We start from the raw sequence: 17,229 nt of genomic DNA on the forward strand, positions 1-17,229 counted from the left end.
AAGCAATCTCGGTAAAATAGGTTTCTGGCCATCAATTCCAATGCAACATGACCCTGAGCTAAAGGTTAACTGTTACCTGTTCACTTCAGTAAATATCACTTGTTTGTTGGAGATGTCCGGACTTTCCTTTCTGTGTATGTCGAAATTGTGGGTTTTTTGCCCTTAAAACCTGAACCAACTGGAGGTCAAGGCTGCTTCCCAGTAATCTCTATGGGAACATCTTGTCAGCAATTAAGGCTCCATTTGACTTTTTCAGGTCTTTCGAACCTTTTTCTCTTCAAGTATCCCATAACATTTTTGTGACTTTTATCTTCTGTTGGTTAAAGAATGTGCGGTGTGATTTCCACGAGTTGGAAAACAAATAAAATGATAACAACAAGGCAAAAACCCTGGAGATTGTAATACTTCACTCCCAAAGCAATAAAGGGCAGAAAAAAACAGAAGAGAAGGAAATGAAGAGAATCACACAACAAGCTAATGTGTGGAGATGCTCTCCAACCAAGAGAACACACATTCTTCTCAGTGACAAATGGGTGTTTTCCAGGAAAGATTATACATCGGGTGACACAAAACTAACATTATGTTTTAAGTTTATATTACTATGCTTAAGAGATCTAGAAAACAAAACTACTCAAGCCCCACTTGCCCAAGAAGAGGTTTGGGGTTTTGCCCCCTGGGTTTTGGGGGCTCTCTTGTTCATTTAAGTTAGCATTGCTTCTGCAACAGCACATAATGTGCTTGGCCACATGGTAGCAGGAGATACCTAGGCAGGATGATATCAGGATGCATGCTTGCCCCGGCTGAACAAAGGTGGGAAGTACGCAGCCTTGTGGAGTTTACCTTTATACGCCCCCTTACTAATAATGCAATTTGTAGCCATGCTATGGGAATCCTGGGTACGGACCTGATGAATACCCATTATTCTGGCAAGTATTTAATAAAGCTTGCTTTAAATGTGGCTCAAAAATTGTTATTTTCACCTGGTGGGGTTAACATTTTCTAGAGGCCCCCAGGAAGACCAGACCCAAATTCTACAGCCAGGCCTACACTCCAGGACTCCAGGGCTGAAGGGCCCCTCAGAAGGTATGTACTCTGAGGTGTTCCAAGATTCCAAAGCATGCTTTTGGTTTGCTGGCTATCAGAGTAAATTGCCATTCTGAGAAAAGCAGTAAGCATCTACCAGAGGCCTGCTTTGGCAAGTCATAGTAGTTTGCTGCGACACGTAGTCTGTTCGAATCCCAATCTAGGACTAGGAAGGGTTCCTCGGCACCCAATACCCTCCTATCCAAGGCAAAATGCAAAACGGTGCCCACCCACCTGGTTCTTATTGTTCAGATACTGGGAGCCAAATTATAGAACATAAAGTTTTGTCTGTCTGGTGTGTGTGTGTGTGTGTGTGTGTGTGTGTGTGTGTGTGGTTTCTGGTGTGCAAGTATGAGAGCTGAGGGGGATTTGGGTAAGGCTCAGATGAATGTATAGATGGTGGTTTCTGATCTCCTCTGAGTGTTCTGTGCTTAGCTGGTTTGTTTTTGCTGACTCTGCCAACTCCAGCTACCACTAATGCCATTTGCAGGGATGGCTTTAATGGCCAGGGCTCTGCATTTCTTTTCTTTAAGCTTTCTTGTCACTGGATTCAGTTTAGTAGGGATTCAAATATCTCTTGGGTGTGGATAATATTAGAGCAGTTTTATGTGCTCTACTTTATTGAAAGCTGACTCTGGAGTGGGTTATACGGCTCTCCCTCCTCTAAACCCGAGCACGCTTGTTTAACCTCCGATTGTCCTCTGTCGGGGGAGGGTGGCACCTGACTTTGTAACAGGGATAGAAGAGCAAAGCAAAACAATAAATATGAGATTATTTGTTTCATTTAACTGCCTAAAGTTTTTACTAAGACATAATCCTTAGCTCGAGATTTGTAAGACTATTATTATGTAAACTTTCAGTATTTCAAGTTTGTGTGTTTATTGGGTATGGTTAAAAATCTGTAAAATCTGTAACAAAAAAAGTTAACTTAAAGCTTATAACATAGGAGGCTGATAGTTAAAAATCTATACATAGGTAATCTTAAAGGAACCATGTGGTGTGATGGCTTGTCACCATCTTGGCTGCTGTCCCCCATCAGGATGGAGGCAAACACATGGATGGCAGCTACCTGATAGTGTTGGTGACAGTGGATGCCATGTAACTTCAGCACTATCTTAATTAAAGGCTACTATATTATATTGTAATATTTATTTGTATAATATTTATAATTTATTAAATAATATATAATATTATTTATAACTATATTATAGTTATAAAGGTGGCATAAATGAACAAAAGAGGCAATAATAGTCTCCAAGATATTTTGGAATAAGACTGATTTTTTTTAAATTAGTCTCATCCTGAAAACAATCATAAAAAACAAGGTTTATAAAATAATTTGAAAACAATGTTTAATAAAGTATTAAAACCATACCTCCATGCATTCATATACAAGAATGTACCTGATGTTGACAGGCAAACTTTGTAATGTTAAGAGTCCCCTTTATTTAAAAGGCATGAAGGGACCAGGGACCAGGGATCAGGGAGAGGAACTGAGGCTTGGCAGCATGGGAGGGTTGGAGTTTCTAGAGAGCCCACTTGTAGTGCGGCCCTCAGCAGTTTTGAAGATACCAGTGCCATGTGAGGGCCAGAACCAGCTGGAGCCTAGGGGACTGGCTGTGTGTGCTACCCAGGGTGGGGCCAGAGAGGGAACCCTAGCCCCTTGGGGAAGCCCAGAGGACTGTGAACGAATGAATCTCAGCCACTGAACATTGAGTTGTTTGCACTGCTGGAGTTTGGTTTTGCCTCGTCCCCATTGTGGCTGCGCCCTGTTTCCTCCCTCTTGCAGTAAAACAAGAGTACTTAACTTAATTAAAAAATTGAATATTTTCTTTAAATATTTAAATTTATAAGACATTTTAAGTTTATAAAATGATTTATATAATGATGTCTTTATTAATATGTTCTTTGGGAATTTTTTGTGGTTTTGTTTGTTTGTTTTCATTTTGGTTTGTTTGTTTGTTTGGTTGGTTGGTTGGTTGCTTGCTTGCTTTTTAGAGACAGTTTCTCTATGTAACAGCCCTAGCCGACCTGGAATTCTCATTGTAGACCAGGCTGTCCTGAAACTCACACAAATCTGCCTGCTTCTGCCCTCCAAGTGCTGTGACTAAAGGTTTTCGCCACCACTGCCCAGCTTTATGGCTACCGAATTAGAGCTGCAGCTATCAGCACCAAACACCTAACATGAGAACCTGGAACATTCCTATCATGTGATAAAAAAAGACAGTGTGACCTAAGCAATCTGGCAAAGAGCCCATGTCTCCTTACCCAGGGTCTATTCAGGCTGAGAGTCTGAGGAATGTAGTCTCGCCTCAGTCTTTGCTAACTTTGTTAAGCATTAGGTATTTAGATAAGAATCATATAAGACACTGTGGTATTCTGTAATAGTGCACCATAAAAGGACTAGGAAGGTAAAGCTCCCAGTCTCCAGATGAACTGTATTCATAAGTTTTACTCTGATACTAAGACATGTCAATTAAAAATTATTATCTTTTAAAGCTACTAAGTTATTATAACCTGTTAAAGATGAAAAGACATGCAAATTAATAGTCAGCCACCTCATTAAATTATCAAATTCTTGGGGCTGGAGGGATGGCTCAGTGGTTAAGAGCATTGACTGATCTTCCAAAGGTCCTGAGTTCAGTTCCCAGCAACCACATGGTGGCTCACAACCATCTACAATGAGATCTGATGCCCTCTTCTGATGAGCAGGAAAACACATAGGCAGAACACTGTACACATGATAGATGGATAGATAGATAGATAGATAGATAGATAGATAGATAGATAGATAGATAGACAGATAATTTTTTAAGTTATCGAAGTCTTTAATGTGTTCAGAATTATACTTGGAGTTGTGCTAAATAGTGATGTAATTTGCTTGCAGGAATAAGCTCGATTTAGCTTCCTGTATAAGTTTTCATGTTTAAGCCTAAAGCAAATAACTAAAAACAAGTTTACTTAAAATTGTATATACTTAATAGATGGCCCTCAAAAGTTTTCAGAGATCTGAATACAGCGTTTGAAATGTTTAACGGGGAAAACATTCTGCGATAGACAGAAATGCCAGCTGCTAGCCGCAGCCCTCATGTCTCCAAAGCAGACAAGTGGGGCATTGGCAAGGATTGCAGTGGTGCTAACCACTGGGAAAACCTGCCCCATGCCTCACCTGCTGGCAGGGCCCTGCACAAGTTGTGAATGCTGTTATATTGACTGTCTTAAGTCAGGGAAAGCCAGTCTCCCCTGGAAAGTCTCTCAGACTGTCTGGGTCTGGAAGCTGAGGATCTAGGCTGTTCTGTGCAGCAGCCCTGAAGACCTATGGCCTCTAACCCCACCCCAACCCCCACAAATCTACCTCTGACATTTTAATCAATACAGAGACCATTTGGTTGACTCTTTGTGCTATAAATGATGGTTAACTGTAGGGAGAATTTTGGTTTCTTTGAAAATACAGAAACGTTATATGAATATGATTTTGTTTCAATATCAGGTGTTGGACGAGGGGCTGCTTCAGATTGCCACAGCAGCCGACTATGATTCATCTCGTGCTCTGGCAGGGGTCTGATTTTGCCAGCTGAAGCCAGTTTACTCTGGGATTCTGAGGACTCTTCAGAGGGTATATAAATAAATGCCAGAGCCCGAGAGCGATGCTGGCTGCTGTTGCCCTTGCTGCTGCTGCTGCTTGCTGGTTGGAGATTTTCCGATAATGAAGATTAGACGTGCCCCAAGGAGCACGATGCCCCTGATCAGCAGGAAGTAGTCTAACGATATTGACATCCTCTTTCCCCTCTAACCTTCTCTCTCTCCTACCTCATGTTGGGGGTTGGGAGGCCGGAGAAGGTGGTAGGGAACACAACCCAATAAAGTAGCTAAATGTCTGGCAACTGTTGGGATTCTGTAAACCCCACCCCTCAGTTACCTAGCAACAGCCAGGTATACCCCACCCCTCAATTACCCAGCAGTGGCCAGGTATGCTCTGCCCCAGTAACCTGACACTATAAAAGGAGCTGCTTGACCCCTCCTCTCTCTCTTGGCCTCTCCTGCCCTTGTGCTCTTGCAGCCTTGCTCTCCCATTTCCCTTCCCCCCTCTCTCCCACGTGCTCATGGCCAGCCTCTACTCCTCTACTTCTCTCTCTCTCTCTCCCTGCCTCTACCACCCTCTTAACTCTCCCATGACCTGAATAAACTCTATTCCGTACTATACTGTTGTGTGGCTGGACCCTCAGGGGGAAGGGATTCCCAACATGGACCCCTCAGAGGCATCTCCCTTGCCCTCAGGCCTCGCAGCACCTCCATGGGCCATATGCCCCCCACTCTCTTCATCCTTCCCCTAACATTGGTGCCGTGACTCGGATCGTTATCCTTTCACAACATTGGTGCCCTGTGACTTTTCCTTTCATTGGTGCCCCGTCATCTTTTCCTTACAGCAACATCTAACTGTAGTTTTGTTAGCTTGGCAGCAGTTGGCAAGCAACCCCTTCACCAAGAGACAGCCACCTTGTTAATTTCATTTAATGTGTAAAAATTGGGCCTTGCTTTGCAACGACTGCTCCCAGTAAAACGTCTTATGTCTCTGTCAAATAATTTAGATGGAAAAAAAAGAATTTGAAGTCTATGTAAGTTACAAGGGTCTAAGAAAGCAACTTCTGTGGATGTAAAAACATATGTAAGTTCTGAAGGCCTAAGGAAATTATGTAAGATAGATGGAAAATGAGAAAATAGGAAATATTTCAGATATCTTTTTCCTTCTATGCTATTGTTTTCAGAATATTGTTTTCAGATTTCAGAAGTTCGGAGTTTTAACATCAATCAATGGAATTCTGATGAACCAATAAAGTACTGATTACTACTCCCAGTCACAAGTTCAAGATCGGAAATGTCTTTTGATTGTCTTCTAAGTATAGACTTAAAGGTGCTTCTTATTGGGCTAAAAATATCTGTCTAACCTATATGTCCAGCCCTCTGGACAGAGAAACAAATGTCCATTCGTTTTAACCCGTACCCAGCCTTTGCTGTGACTCATAGGCATGCATCTAGTCCAGCTGTTTGCAGACATGTGCTAGCTGCTTTTATAACAATGTGGATTTTAGACTTGATCTGCCTCTCACAGGTCAGACTCTAGATAACTACCGCCTAGTTGCCTGAGGATGGGGATACCTTCCCCTCCCCCATCTTGCGACTCCTCTCCTCCCCTAACCACCAGGACCAGGGTCCTGAAAGCTACAAATGTAAGATTTTTTTTTTCCTTTAAGTTTCTTAACTTTATCGTCTATCCCTAGTCTATATCTGATTCAGCAGATTTCCATTTTGATGACAGATACCACCTAAGAATCAAACTGTGGACAAACTGCTCCAAATGACTTCAAGCCCTGGGCTTGCTGAAAGCTGATGTGAAGCAGTCCAGGACCCTTTCTCTTCAGCTGGGTCACTTAACAAGATGCCTCTGATGAACATTCCATTGCCAGTCTCCTCCCTGCCTATGACTAACATTTAAGGGTGGGATAGCCCAGTGAGATGCCTTTGTTTGTTAGGAACAAGTCTTTGAAGAGGGCACTTGGACTTCCTCTTTCTCTAGTCCCAGACACAGAGTGAGCAATGATGTGCTGTCTCCGCATGGGCTCCAGATCAACTGTGAGCCAAAGTAAATATTTGCTTGTTTTTAAGATGTATTATCATTTTAGGTTGCATCCAGAGCTGTGTGTCCATGAGTGGCTGTGTCCCCAGAGCTCAGGTTCTCCTAAGATGGAGTTACAGACAGTTGTGAGCCATCTGACATAGATGTTGGGGACCCACCTTGGGTCCTCTGCTGAAATAATGCACACTCCTAACCAGTGAGTCTTCTTTCCAGCCCCAGCGTTTTCTCCTTGTAAACTGGATTTCTCATGTATTTGCAATAATAATAAAATGAAGTAAAATATCCCATCTGTCCTTTAATATCTGTCTCCTAAACGAGTAAAGGGGGGAGATTTGGCCTTGAAAATCTTTCCAGTCACCTTAGCCAGAGGGGAAGTTGCTTTTGACAATGAAGAGGAAGTGTAATGACCACAGCCACCTACTCAGAGCTTTTATCCCTGTGATAACAAACAGTAATTAGCAAAACCTGATCTCTATCTAACCTAGGACTGAGTACACAGCCGCCAGTCCCTAGGTTAAGAATGGGAAGTGAGGCCTTCTAAATGCTAACAACACAGATTGACCTAAATTAACCCGTTTACCATTCAACCAAGCTTGGGGGCTTCCTCCTAGGCACCGCCCCAGAAGCTTTCCTTCCACCTTTACTGGATTTTAAATGTAAGTAGCCTCATCTCATCTAGAACATGAAAAGGATAAAAATGTTCCAAGTTAGTCTGTCTCGAGTAATTTTTTGACACTGCCTTAAGGAAGGAGAATGACTGTGTACCAGTGCGGACATGTCCTGTGCCACTCACATAGCACTGACTGATGAATGATCTATTCCTGGGAGTAGGAAGGGTGCCACCCTGTCAGTCTATCAGGGTGAATTAAGAATGAAGGGGTATATGGGCAATTTAAAGGCATATCAGATAAACCAGACCTGAAAACTTACTGGATACACTGGACCATAGCAAGGTAAATGCTTAAATCTACAGTGGCAGCAACCCCCAGCAACCTGTGAGCTGACCACCTAGTATGTTTATTAAGGAAGCAATTGGCAGGACTCACCATTGTTCCAGAGGCTTCAGCTTGGCTCAGTCCTGCTTTTGATACAGTCTACCAGAACTACCATCTAACCAGCTTTCTGAGATGACAGGTACAGACAGACAGATGATAGATAATGATTGGGGAAGAATAGAGAGGTAGGTAGGTAGACAAATAGACAGATAGATAGATAGATAGATAGATAGATAGATAGATAGATAGATAGATAGAGAGACAAATAGACAGATATTAGATGGATAGATAAATAAATAGATAGGCAGGCAGATGGATAGATAGATGAAAGATAGGCAGGAAGACAGACAGATAGATGATAGTCAGATGATAAATAGATGATAGATAGTAGATAAATAGGTGATAGATAGATAGATAGATAGATAGATAGATAGATAGACAGGCAGATAGATTTTTTTTTTTTTGGTGTGATGTGAAATGTGTGACCTGAAAGTCAATGATCGAAATTAAGATGTGAATAAAAGAACCCATGTTTGCTCTGGCTAGGGCTGGCAAAGAAAGCAGGAGCTGCAGGTAGGTCACTGCCACTGTAGCCACTGTGGCTTAGAAATTCATTGGCATCCCATCAACCCTGACACTGCTGTGGGCTACTGAGCTGTAATTATACGATCTTGTTAAAGTATTCTTAGTAAAGATGGTTTAACTGCTAAATTACCTTCCTCCATTTACAGGCCGGTACATTCCTTATCGACCAAGATTATCTCTTCTCCTGCCTAGACTACAAGATGTAAGCTTTGCTGAAATTCTACCTCTGTCTCTGTCTCTCTGTCCCCCTCCCCCCTCCCAGCACACTCTAGTTTCCTGGCCACACATATGCAGATAGGTCCCAGCTCCTCCTCTCCCATCAAGACCTGCTTAGATTCCTTCCGTATTTGGGGAAATGCCTCCCTGACATCTCTACAGTTACCTAAATTTGACATAAAGCCCAGCTGAAATGGTAGGACTTTATACTCTCTAACTCAGGGTTCCTATGTCTGAGGCATGAGAAGAAACTCAGGGGGAAATATGAAGACAGTTTGGAGGGTGGAATAAAGATCATAGCTAAATACCAGATTGTCTAGACGTGTTCATCTGAGCATCTTGAGGGATATAGCCTTACCCCCCTCCACCGGGCAACATGAATCCTGCCTCCTTCAACCTTCAGCCCAGCCCAAGTCAGGAAGACTCCCTCACTGGCTGTGTATCTCTGGCCTGCTGATCCCTCCTTTAGGCAGGCCTCCCCATCAATATTTTCCCAAGCCCAGCCCCCCCTTTGATGTCAAGCTCAAGACCACTTGCATCAGAGAATCTTGTGAACCAAACCATTTCTTTAACATTTATCCATTTTATTGATAAAGAAAGTGATATTAAAAACTCCAAAATGCACATCTAGGAAGATGATTCGGTTGATGAAATGCTCGCTGAATAAAGCACAAGAACACGACTTCCGTTCCCAGCCCCTACATGAAAGACTGGGCATAGCGGCATGCCCCTGCCACCTCAGTACCCCTGGGGTTTTCAAGTCAAACTAGCTTGATCTGCAAGCCCCAGGTCCTCATGAGAGATCCTAGGGAAGACAACTCCCTGAGGCAGAGTAGCAGAGACACTGGCAGCATGAGGACACTGGAGATGCTGCCAGGATGGAGCAACTTCTGTCTTTCAATTCAAATGATAACAGAAAGGTGAAAGCTGCCAGGGTGACTCTGTCGACTCTCAGAACTTGAGAGAGAAGAAGAGAACAGAGTTCAGGGCTAGGACAATAATGCAGGATACTGTTTCCAAACAAAGACTGGGAGAGGATGGGACAAGAAAAAGTTTGCATGCACAGCGGTTCTGTTCCTTGACCCTACCTCTTATGAGCCCCTGGGCCTCAGATACAAAGAACACTGTACAGGAAGAGTGGGCAGTTCCAGCGGGAAATTCCAGGGAGTCAGAAAGGGAAGAGAAAGAAGTAAAGACACGGAGCCCTGCTGCAGGAAAGGAAGAAGCCTCTACACTAGCACAGTTCTGGTGGGTTTTTCTGATGGATTCCAAGCCCTACAGCCTTAAGAGGCAGACTGTAATAGTAGAGATGTTATACATCCACAGAGGAACGTCTAAGGCTCCCAAGTCTGCTGAGGGGAGAGCAAACATCACTGTTAATAGTGGGGTTACTAAATTGGCAGTCTTAGTACAGAACTAACTTAACTGTCTGTCAGTCAGTCAGTCAGTCAGTCTGTCTGTCTGTCTGTCTGTCTGTCTATCTATCTATCTATCTATCTATCTATCTATCTATCTATCTATCTATCTATCTATCTATCTATCCATCCATCTATCCATATTTATATCTATCTATCTATCTATCTATCTATCTATCTATCTATCTATCTATCTATCATGTGTCTGTCTGTCTTTCTATCTATTTATCTATTTTGAAATGGAGTGTTAATCGTGTTTCAGTCTTCCAGGTGGCTGGGACTATACATGCACACCAGTGTGCCTGGCTACCATGCAGTTTGGGCTATGTGCAGGAACCCAGTTTTTTCCACTAATTTATTAACAGAACTTTTTGGTAAGAACACACCTAATGTTTCTATTAATGTTGGGAAAGCAACATGTCTACTACTCAGGAATAATTTAGGGAAGGATTAGGAAGTTCATGAAGTAACGCGCCCCTTCTAGTACATTGTCCATAGATTCCTGTGGGGCTGGCATTGGGCCCTATACCTGGACAGTGTTTAGGGCCCACCTCAAGCTCTGTAACACCTTTGCTTGCTTATCACAGCACCTCTCTTTCTCCCCTGAATGTCCTGTGATCTGCTGGTCTCTTGTCTAAAATTACAGGTACAATTTCAGAGTTACGAGAGAAACCAGAGCCCTGTTTCTCCAGACCCTAGGCAGATCCATGGTGCACACTATTCATGTGGAGAGGATTTTATGGTTACATCACAAGGTTGGCCATGGAATCATTATCCCTTCTTCAGGGATGTACTTGGGACTCAGGAGATCAAGAAACGTAATCAACCTGGCAGCTTTGATTGGACACACTCAGCATTGAGGCCCACACTGGAGTCGTCTTTCTCTCATGTGCTATCTGCAGAAAAGAATCCTTACCTGAGAGTTCATTAGGCGAATGGTGGTTTTCGTGCCCACATCCTGTTGGAAGTTGTCTGTAGGTGCCCCATTAAACCTCAGGACTGCATCATGATTATCTGTGAACCACAGGAAATGGAACATGGGGGTGAGTGCTGGCAATATGCAGGAGGAGAGGCAGAGAGGAACAAGGAAGGTAGAGGGGAGACCAAAATACATGATGCACAGGGGCTATTATAACATGAGTGTGGTACCCAGTGAAGCTCACAAAAATGACCATGGGTCTGCTGGCCACTACAAGAGACGTGGTGTCCTTTAATTGTGAAGCCCATTCGCTAGCACCAGTGTGTGAAGACACAACAGAAAAATGAACAGAGCCAACAGGCTATTTATAGCAGAATCCTTCCTCAGCTATCGAAGGAACAAACCCCACATTCACTAGGCATCAACAATAGATCATTGGTTATGTCCATTCTGTATAATATGTCCAATGGGATTGCTACACTCTGAACTGTACATAGAAGTGATTCACTATGTCACTGAAGACACGCCTGAAGTATCTATTCCATTTAGGAACCCAAGATTCATAGGAGGTCACAAATCTGGTGTGGCAGAAATGGGACAAGTCATAGTACCACTTAAATTCCCAAACTGTGAGGGATTTTTATTATCATTGTTGTTTTTAAAGTAAGTACTTTGTTAGAAATAATATACTTTATTAACTGCTACAATGGTTGTATATGTTTGGCCCAGGGAGTTGCACTATTAGGAGATGTGGCCTTGCTGGACAAGGTGTGGCCTTGTTGGAGGGAGTGTGTCACTGTGGGCATGGGCTTTAAGACCCTTGTCCTAGCTGCCTGGAAGCCAATGTTCTCCTGTTTGCCTTCAGAACAAGATGTAGAGCTCTCAGCTCCTCCTACAGCATGTCTGTTTGGATGCTGCCATGCTCCCCCCCCCCCATCTTGATGATAATGGACTGAACCTCTGAACCTATAAGCCAGTCCCAATTAAATGTTGTCCTTGTAAGAGTTGCCTTGGTCATTCTTGATGTCTCTTCAGTAATGGAAACTAAGACACCTCCAGTCAAGGTCAGACCTAACATCTCAAAAACGTATAACTACTTCCTTGTCCCTACATTTTTTTTCAAGCATAATTAGCAAGATTTGCACAAGTTTCTAAGCCCTAACATTGACCACTATGATGGAGGGAAGACAGGATGGCGCTACCCCAACCCCAAACTTCTGAGAATCTGTGAGAGTTCACCCCAACCCCATTTGCTCAAACAAACTTGGAGTTCACTAGCAAAATCTGCATCAGATTAGAGATCACTACCATTCACAAGTTTTGTTTAGGGCTGTTCAATAGCCACACAGATAAGATGGGAGGAACGGAAGGCATCTAGCTCCGTACAAAATGACCCGGGAAGGGTGGTGCCTGCAGAATTAAGCCATGAAATTTTTCTTCTTCGTTTCAATTTGTAAATATTACTATAATCTGTAGGTATCCGGAGACCATATTCACAGAAACTGGAATGCAGAATTTCTGGACAGTCTGCCTTTGGAATGGTTTAGAAACAATAGAAAAGAGGGGCCATTCCAAATCTTATCAGCTTCCACGAAGCATTCCACAGAAAGGGCATCAGGTCCACGCTTACACAACGTAGAACTGCAACAGGTTTCTCAGAATTAGGCAGGGATTCAAAAGTGAAAAACCACAGGCAAAACACAGGCATGTCAGAAACTGCACATAGGCAACGTGATCCCAGGAGCCATCAAAGTGCTGGGTACACGGCTGAGTTTGAGGGAATTAGAACAGCACCCAGGGCTCCATGGAGCTCTTCCTACCCCGCTGCCCCCAGACATACTCCAGCAGTAGGGGCAGAAACTGAGCTGAGAAAGGTCATTGTCACCAGCTGTGAAGGAGAGGAACACAGTTTCTGCTACCATCTAGACAGAGACGGAGAGAGAGAGACAGAGACAGAGGAGAGAGAGACAGAGAGAATCAACATATTCCACTCCTGTCTGCTTCACCCTCGATCTCACAGAACTGAAGATAAAGATGGGTGCAAAACCAAAGTTGGAAAATTCTGCCTAACAGGAACTGAGACTTCTGATCCACAAAACCACAGCCAGAGGTCATCCTGTGGGGGGCGCTAAGAGAAATGGAGTCTAGTGTTCCCTCTTCCTTTTCAGAAGCAAGCCAGCGCTCCCGTGAGCCTGTGACAGACAAGCCAGAAGGCAGGGCATACCCACTCACATAGTCCAAAACTTCAACTCCTAAGTACCAGAGGGAAGGGGGAAGTGGGGAGAGGGGCTTGGAGGCAAAAATGGAGGCTGCCCATTATAGTAAGTTTTTATTTTAAGTCCTTGAAGTTATACATTAAAAAAAAAAGATCATTTCTTCATGCAGAAAGTTACTGATTGAAGATTGTGTTATCCTAGGCACTAGAGACAATGATGTGAGGCAAAAGAGACAAGGTCCCTCCCATGAAGACAGTGTGGAGAAAAAAGGCAGAAATAGGAATTCATGCATAACTGAAAACTATGATTAGAATCAGGAGAGACATTCAAGAACTTCCATTTTGATAGTATGACAGTTCAGAGCCAGTACCCAAAAGACATCCAGGCACAGCCAGGGGAGTTCCTCCTAACCAGAGAGCATAGAAGGAAAGGACACAGTACAAATTAGGCAGCGAACTGGGCAGGGCAGCAGTTTCTCAACCTTCCTAAAGATGAGACCTTTTACTACAGTTCCTCATGCTGTGGTGGGCCCGAACCATAAAATTATTTTCCTTGCTACTTCCTAACTGTAATTTTACTGCTGTTATGAATGGTAATGTGAATATCTATGTTTTATGATGTCAACCCAAAGGGGTCAGAACCTACAGGTTTAGAACCACTGTACAATGGAAGGAGAAATGAAAAGAAGGAAAAAGATGCCCTTAGGTTGTCACGGATCAGCATTGGACTGTGGAGACCTGAGCGTTGGTTTAAAAGAAAAAAAAGTCAAAATCCAGAGCCCTTATGTAGTCTGTCACCTGACTCCTGGTAATATCCGACTTAACTCCTCCCCTTTCTCAGCCACTGGGCCCCACATCCTCTCCATGCATCTCTTCATTTCCTCCAGGGAAGAAGGAACTGATACAGTTAAATTTGCTCAGAGGTTACTATCCTGAGAACATCTGTGTATGGTCTGAGTCACGGGGCCACCTTCAACCCCTTCTCTGCCTGTAGGCGGTTGTGCAATTCTCGGGCCTCCACAGTTAGCACCTGGGGACCTGGAGGGGCCCAGGGCAGCAGGTGCTGCACAGGACAAAGGGGCACATAGCTGAGGAGCTGTGGAGGGTTTATGGCTCCTAGGGGAGAATGAGTTCGTTTTCTTTAAGGGTGTAGCCCCTAGTGGGTAAACCAAGCCTCTGTGATGGCCCCACACCCACAAGTATGTGAGCAGCACACACTAGATTCCAGGAGTTGTTAAAAGAAAAAGAGCACAAGAGGTTAGGAGGAGCCAGAGGTGGATCTGGGGCAAGTTGTGTGTGTGTGTAAATATGCTCAAAACTGACTGTGTGCATGTAAGAAATTCTCAAAGGATGAACAAAAATATTAGTTTTGTAACCGAGGGGCTGGAGAGATGACTCACCAGTTCAGAACACTGGCCACTCCTCCAGAAGCCCCAGATTCAATTCTCAGCAACCACAAGGCAGTTCACAACTATGTATGTAACCCCAGTTCCAGGGATCGGATTCCCCCTTCTACCCTTCATGGGCACTATGCATGCTCTTAGAACATAGGCATACATGCAGGCAAAACTCCCATATACAAAAATAAAACTTAAAAAGAAGAAAGCAGCTATTCCAAGCACTCAATGTACAATGTATCATTCTTATTGGTGATAGTCTATTAAAAATATACATATAGCTTGAATAAAACCCTCGACTTACCTATAGTTACACACATAAGCATACTATTAATTTTAAAGGCCCGGATGGTTGTGGAGCCATCACAGTCTAGTCTGTATTACGGATGATGTCAGATTCTGCACAAGTGGGTTTTGCAACCCACTTCATGAATTAACTCATGCTTTAAAAAATTAAATATAAAACACATAAAAATAAAGCTGCAGCTCCAGTTTTCAGAGAGACGCAGCTCTGCCTTAATGCTGTGCAGTTTTAGCCAGACAATAACCGGATAGAAAGCGCTAGAGGTCATCTAACACCGAGCATCCTAAACACCACTGCTGCCGATGCAGAGAAGAAACAAAGAAAGACAATTAATGCTACGACATATGACAGAAATCAATCAAATTGAGTTTTTGGAAAGGAAAAAAAAATTTTTAAGTCCCAAGAAACCAAAAGGCTAAAAAGCAAAGCTGGGGTGGGACTGGCCATGCTATGAGCCTCATTACGAAACCACTGACACGGGGGGGGGGGGGGGGGGGCCCAAGAATATGTGACCTCAACTCCTTCTGTTCTAGAGAACTCAGCTTGGGTCTGCATTCCTGCTTTGAAAGCTTATGCCTGGTTTCAGCCACACTCCCTGGCAGTCCAGAAGGAAATTAAAAGGCGTGTGTGACCTCACCAGTGGGGTCCCTCCCCAGGACCCCAGTCTGACAGCAAGGCTTTCTCTACAGCCAAAGTTCTTGAAATAACAAAAGGAAGTGGTTTTGCACAAATTAGTCAGCTCTCAGTTGCAAGTCTGCCAACATGAATAGACTCTGGCTCTTTCTTAGCTGCTAGGGTTTAAGACTAGCAAACGGGTGTCCTTTGACATGCGGCTTCATACAGTTACGGAGCACTCTGAGGACCAGGCACACTGTTAGAAAATCTCACACAGAGACCTGCAGACACCTAACCTGTCTGGGTAACTTCAGGAAACACCTGGAGTTACTCTAAAGCTGCCCCAGGTTAAGAATTGAGCTAGAGTGCCTTTGAAGGCCCACTGGGTAAAAGTTCTTACTGACCAAGTCTGGTAACCTGAGTGTGATCTACACGGACTACATAAAGGTAGCAGGAGAGAACCAACTCAACAGAGTTGTCTTTTGACCTCTGTACCCATACCCAGCACAGATACACATGCACATACAAATACACCTCACATACACATACATGAAAGCACTCACACACACACACACAAACATACATGCTCAAACATGGACGTGCGCACACACACACACACACACACACACACACACACACAAACACACCAAATACTGCTGAATTAATATTGTTTAAGAGAATATCTGAGAATCAACCAGGTGAGACTTAAAGGTGTTGGGATTCTGTAAACCCCACCCCTCAGTTACCTGGCAATAGCCAGGAATGCTCCATCCCAATGACCTGACTATAAAAGGGACTGCTTGCCCCCTCCTTTCTTTCTTACTCTCTTGTTCTGTTGCTCTTGCTCCCCCCTTACCCTCCTCTTCCCCTTTCCTTCCCCCCTCTCTCTCCACATGCTCATAGCCAGCCTCTACTCCTCTATTCCTCTCTTCTCTCTCTCTGCCTCTACTACCCTCTTAACTCCCCCATGACCTGAATAAACTCTATTCTGTACTATACCGTCGTGTGGCTGGTCCCTCAGGGAGAAGGGATTCCCAACATGGGCCGCCCAGAGGCATCTCCCTTGCCCCCAGGCCTCGCCGCACCTCCATGGGCCATATGCCCCCACTCTCTTCATCGTTTTCCTAACTTTGGTTCCAAAACCCGGGACGTCATCTTTTAAGAACATTGGTGCCCCGGATGAGATTAGATTTCCTCACAACCGGATGGATATCCCTTTTTCCTTTCAAAAGGAATTCACATATATCAGAACTAAGACTAGGGAGGCAGCACAGGGGCAAAAGTGCAAGCTCCGGGACATGAAGCTGACCTCTCAGAACCCACCTGAAGCCACACACAGTTTCTTGCATCTGTAATTCCAGCCCTCTTCCAGGGGACCGGAGAGTCCCCAGGAGCTTATAGACCAGCAACGGCAAACAACGAAGAGACCCTTTCTGAATGCAAGGTAAAGGTGACGGCCAGTGCCCAAGGCTGAGCGCTGCGACACATGGCTGCCCATTTTCCATAGGATTAGAAGCAAACAGAAGCTTAGACCCTGAAGATAAGTCAAGTTCTATGCCTCAACTATTTTCAAATTCCACAGTGGTTTGTTTTTGGCACCACTACAACTAACACTCCCCCCTCCCACCCCTCTCTTCCTTAAATGAAATACTCCACAGAATACCAGTGTTCCAAACAGATAGACAAATATTCTCCCCGGGCAGTGGTGGCACATGACTTATGTCTCAGCATTTGGAAGGCAGAAGTCGGTGGATCTCTGAGTTTGAGGCTAGCCTGGTGCATAAAGCAAGTTCCAGGACAGCCAGGGCTGCACAGAGAAACCCTGTCTAGAAAAAAGAAAACAAAACAGA

At 44.0% G+C, this 17,229-nt stretch overlaps 1 protein-coding gene across 1 annotated transcript in view; it reads right to left on the reverse strand.

Annotated features, from left to right (window-relative positions):
* Positions 1-17,229, reverse strand: part of ST6GAL1 (ST6 beta-galactoside alpha-2,6-sialyltransferase 1) — a 128,735-nt gene that overhangs the window by 18,477 nt on the left and 93,029 nt on the right. Inside the window, exon 5 of the mRNA XM_080919090.1 lies at positions 10,846-10,943. Within this exon, the coding sequence (XP_080775216.1) occupies positions 10,846-10,943 (98 nt within the window). The remainder of the gene's footprint in view (positions 1-10,845; positions 10,944-17,229) is intronic.

This window comes from Micromys minutus (assembly GCF_963924665.1).
Source record: "Micromys minutus genome assembly, chromosome: 7".
Classification (NCBI taxonomy): Eukaryota; Metazoa; Chordata; class Mammalia; order Rodentia; family Muridae; genus Micromys; species Micromys minutus.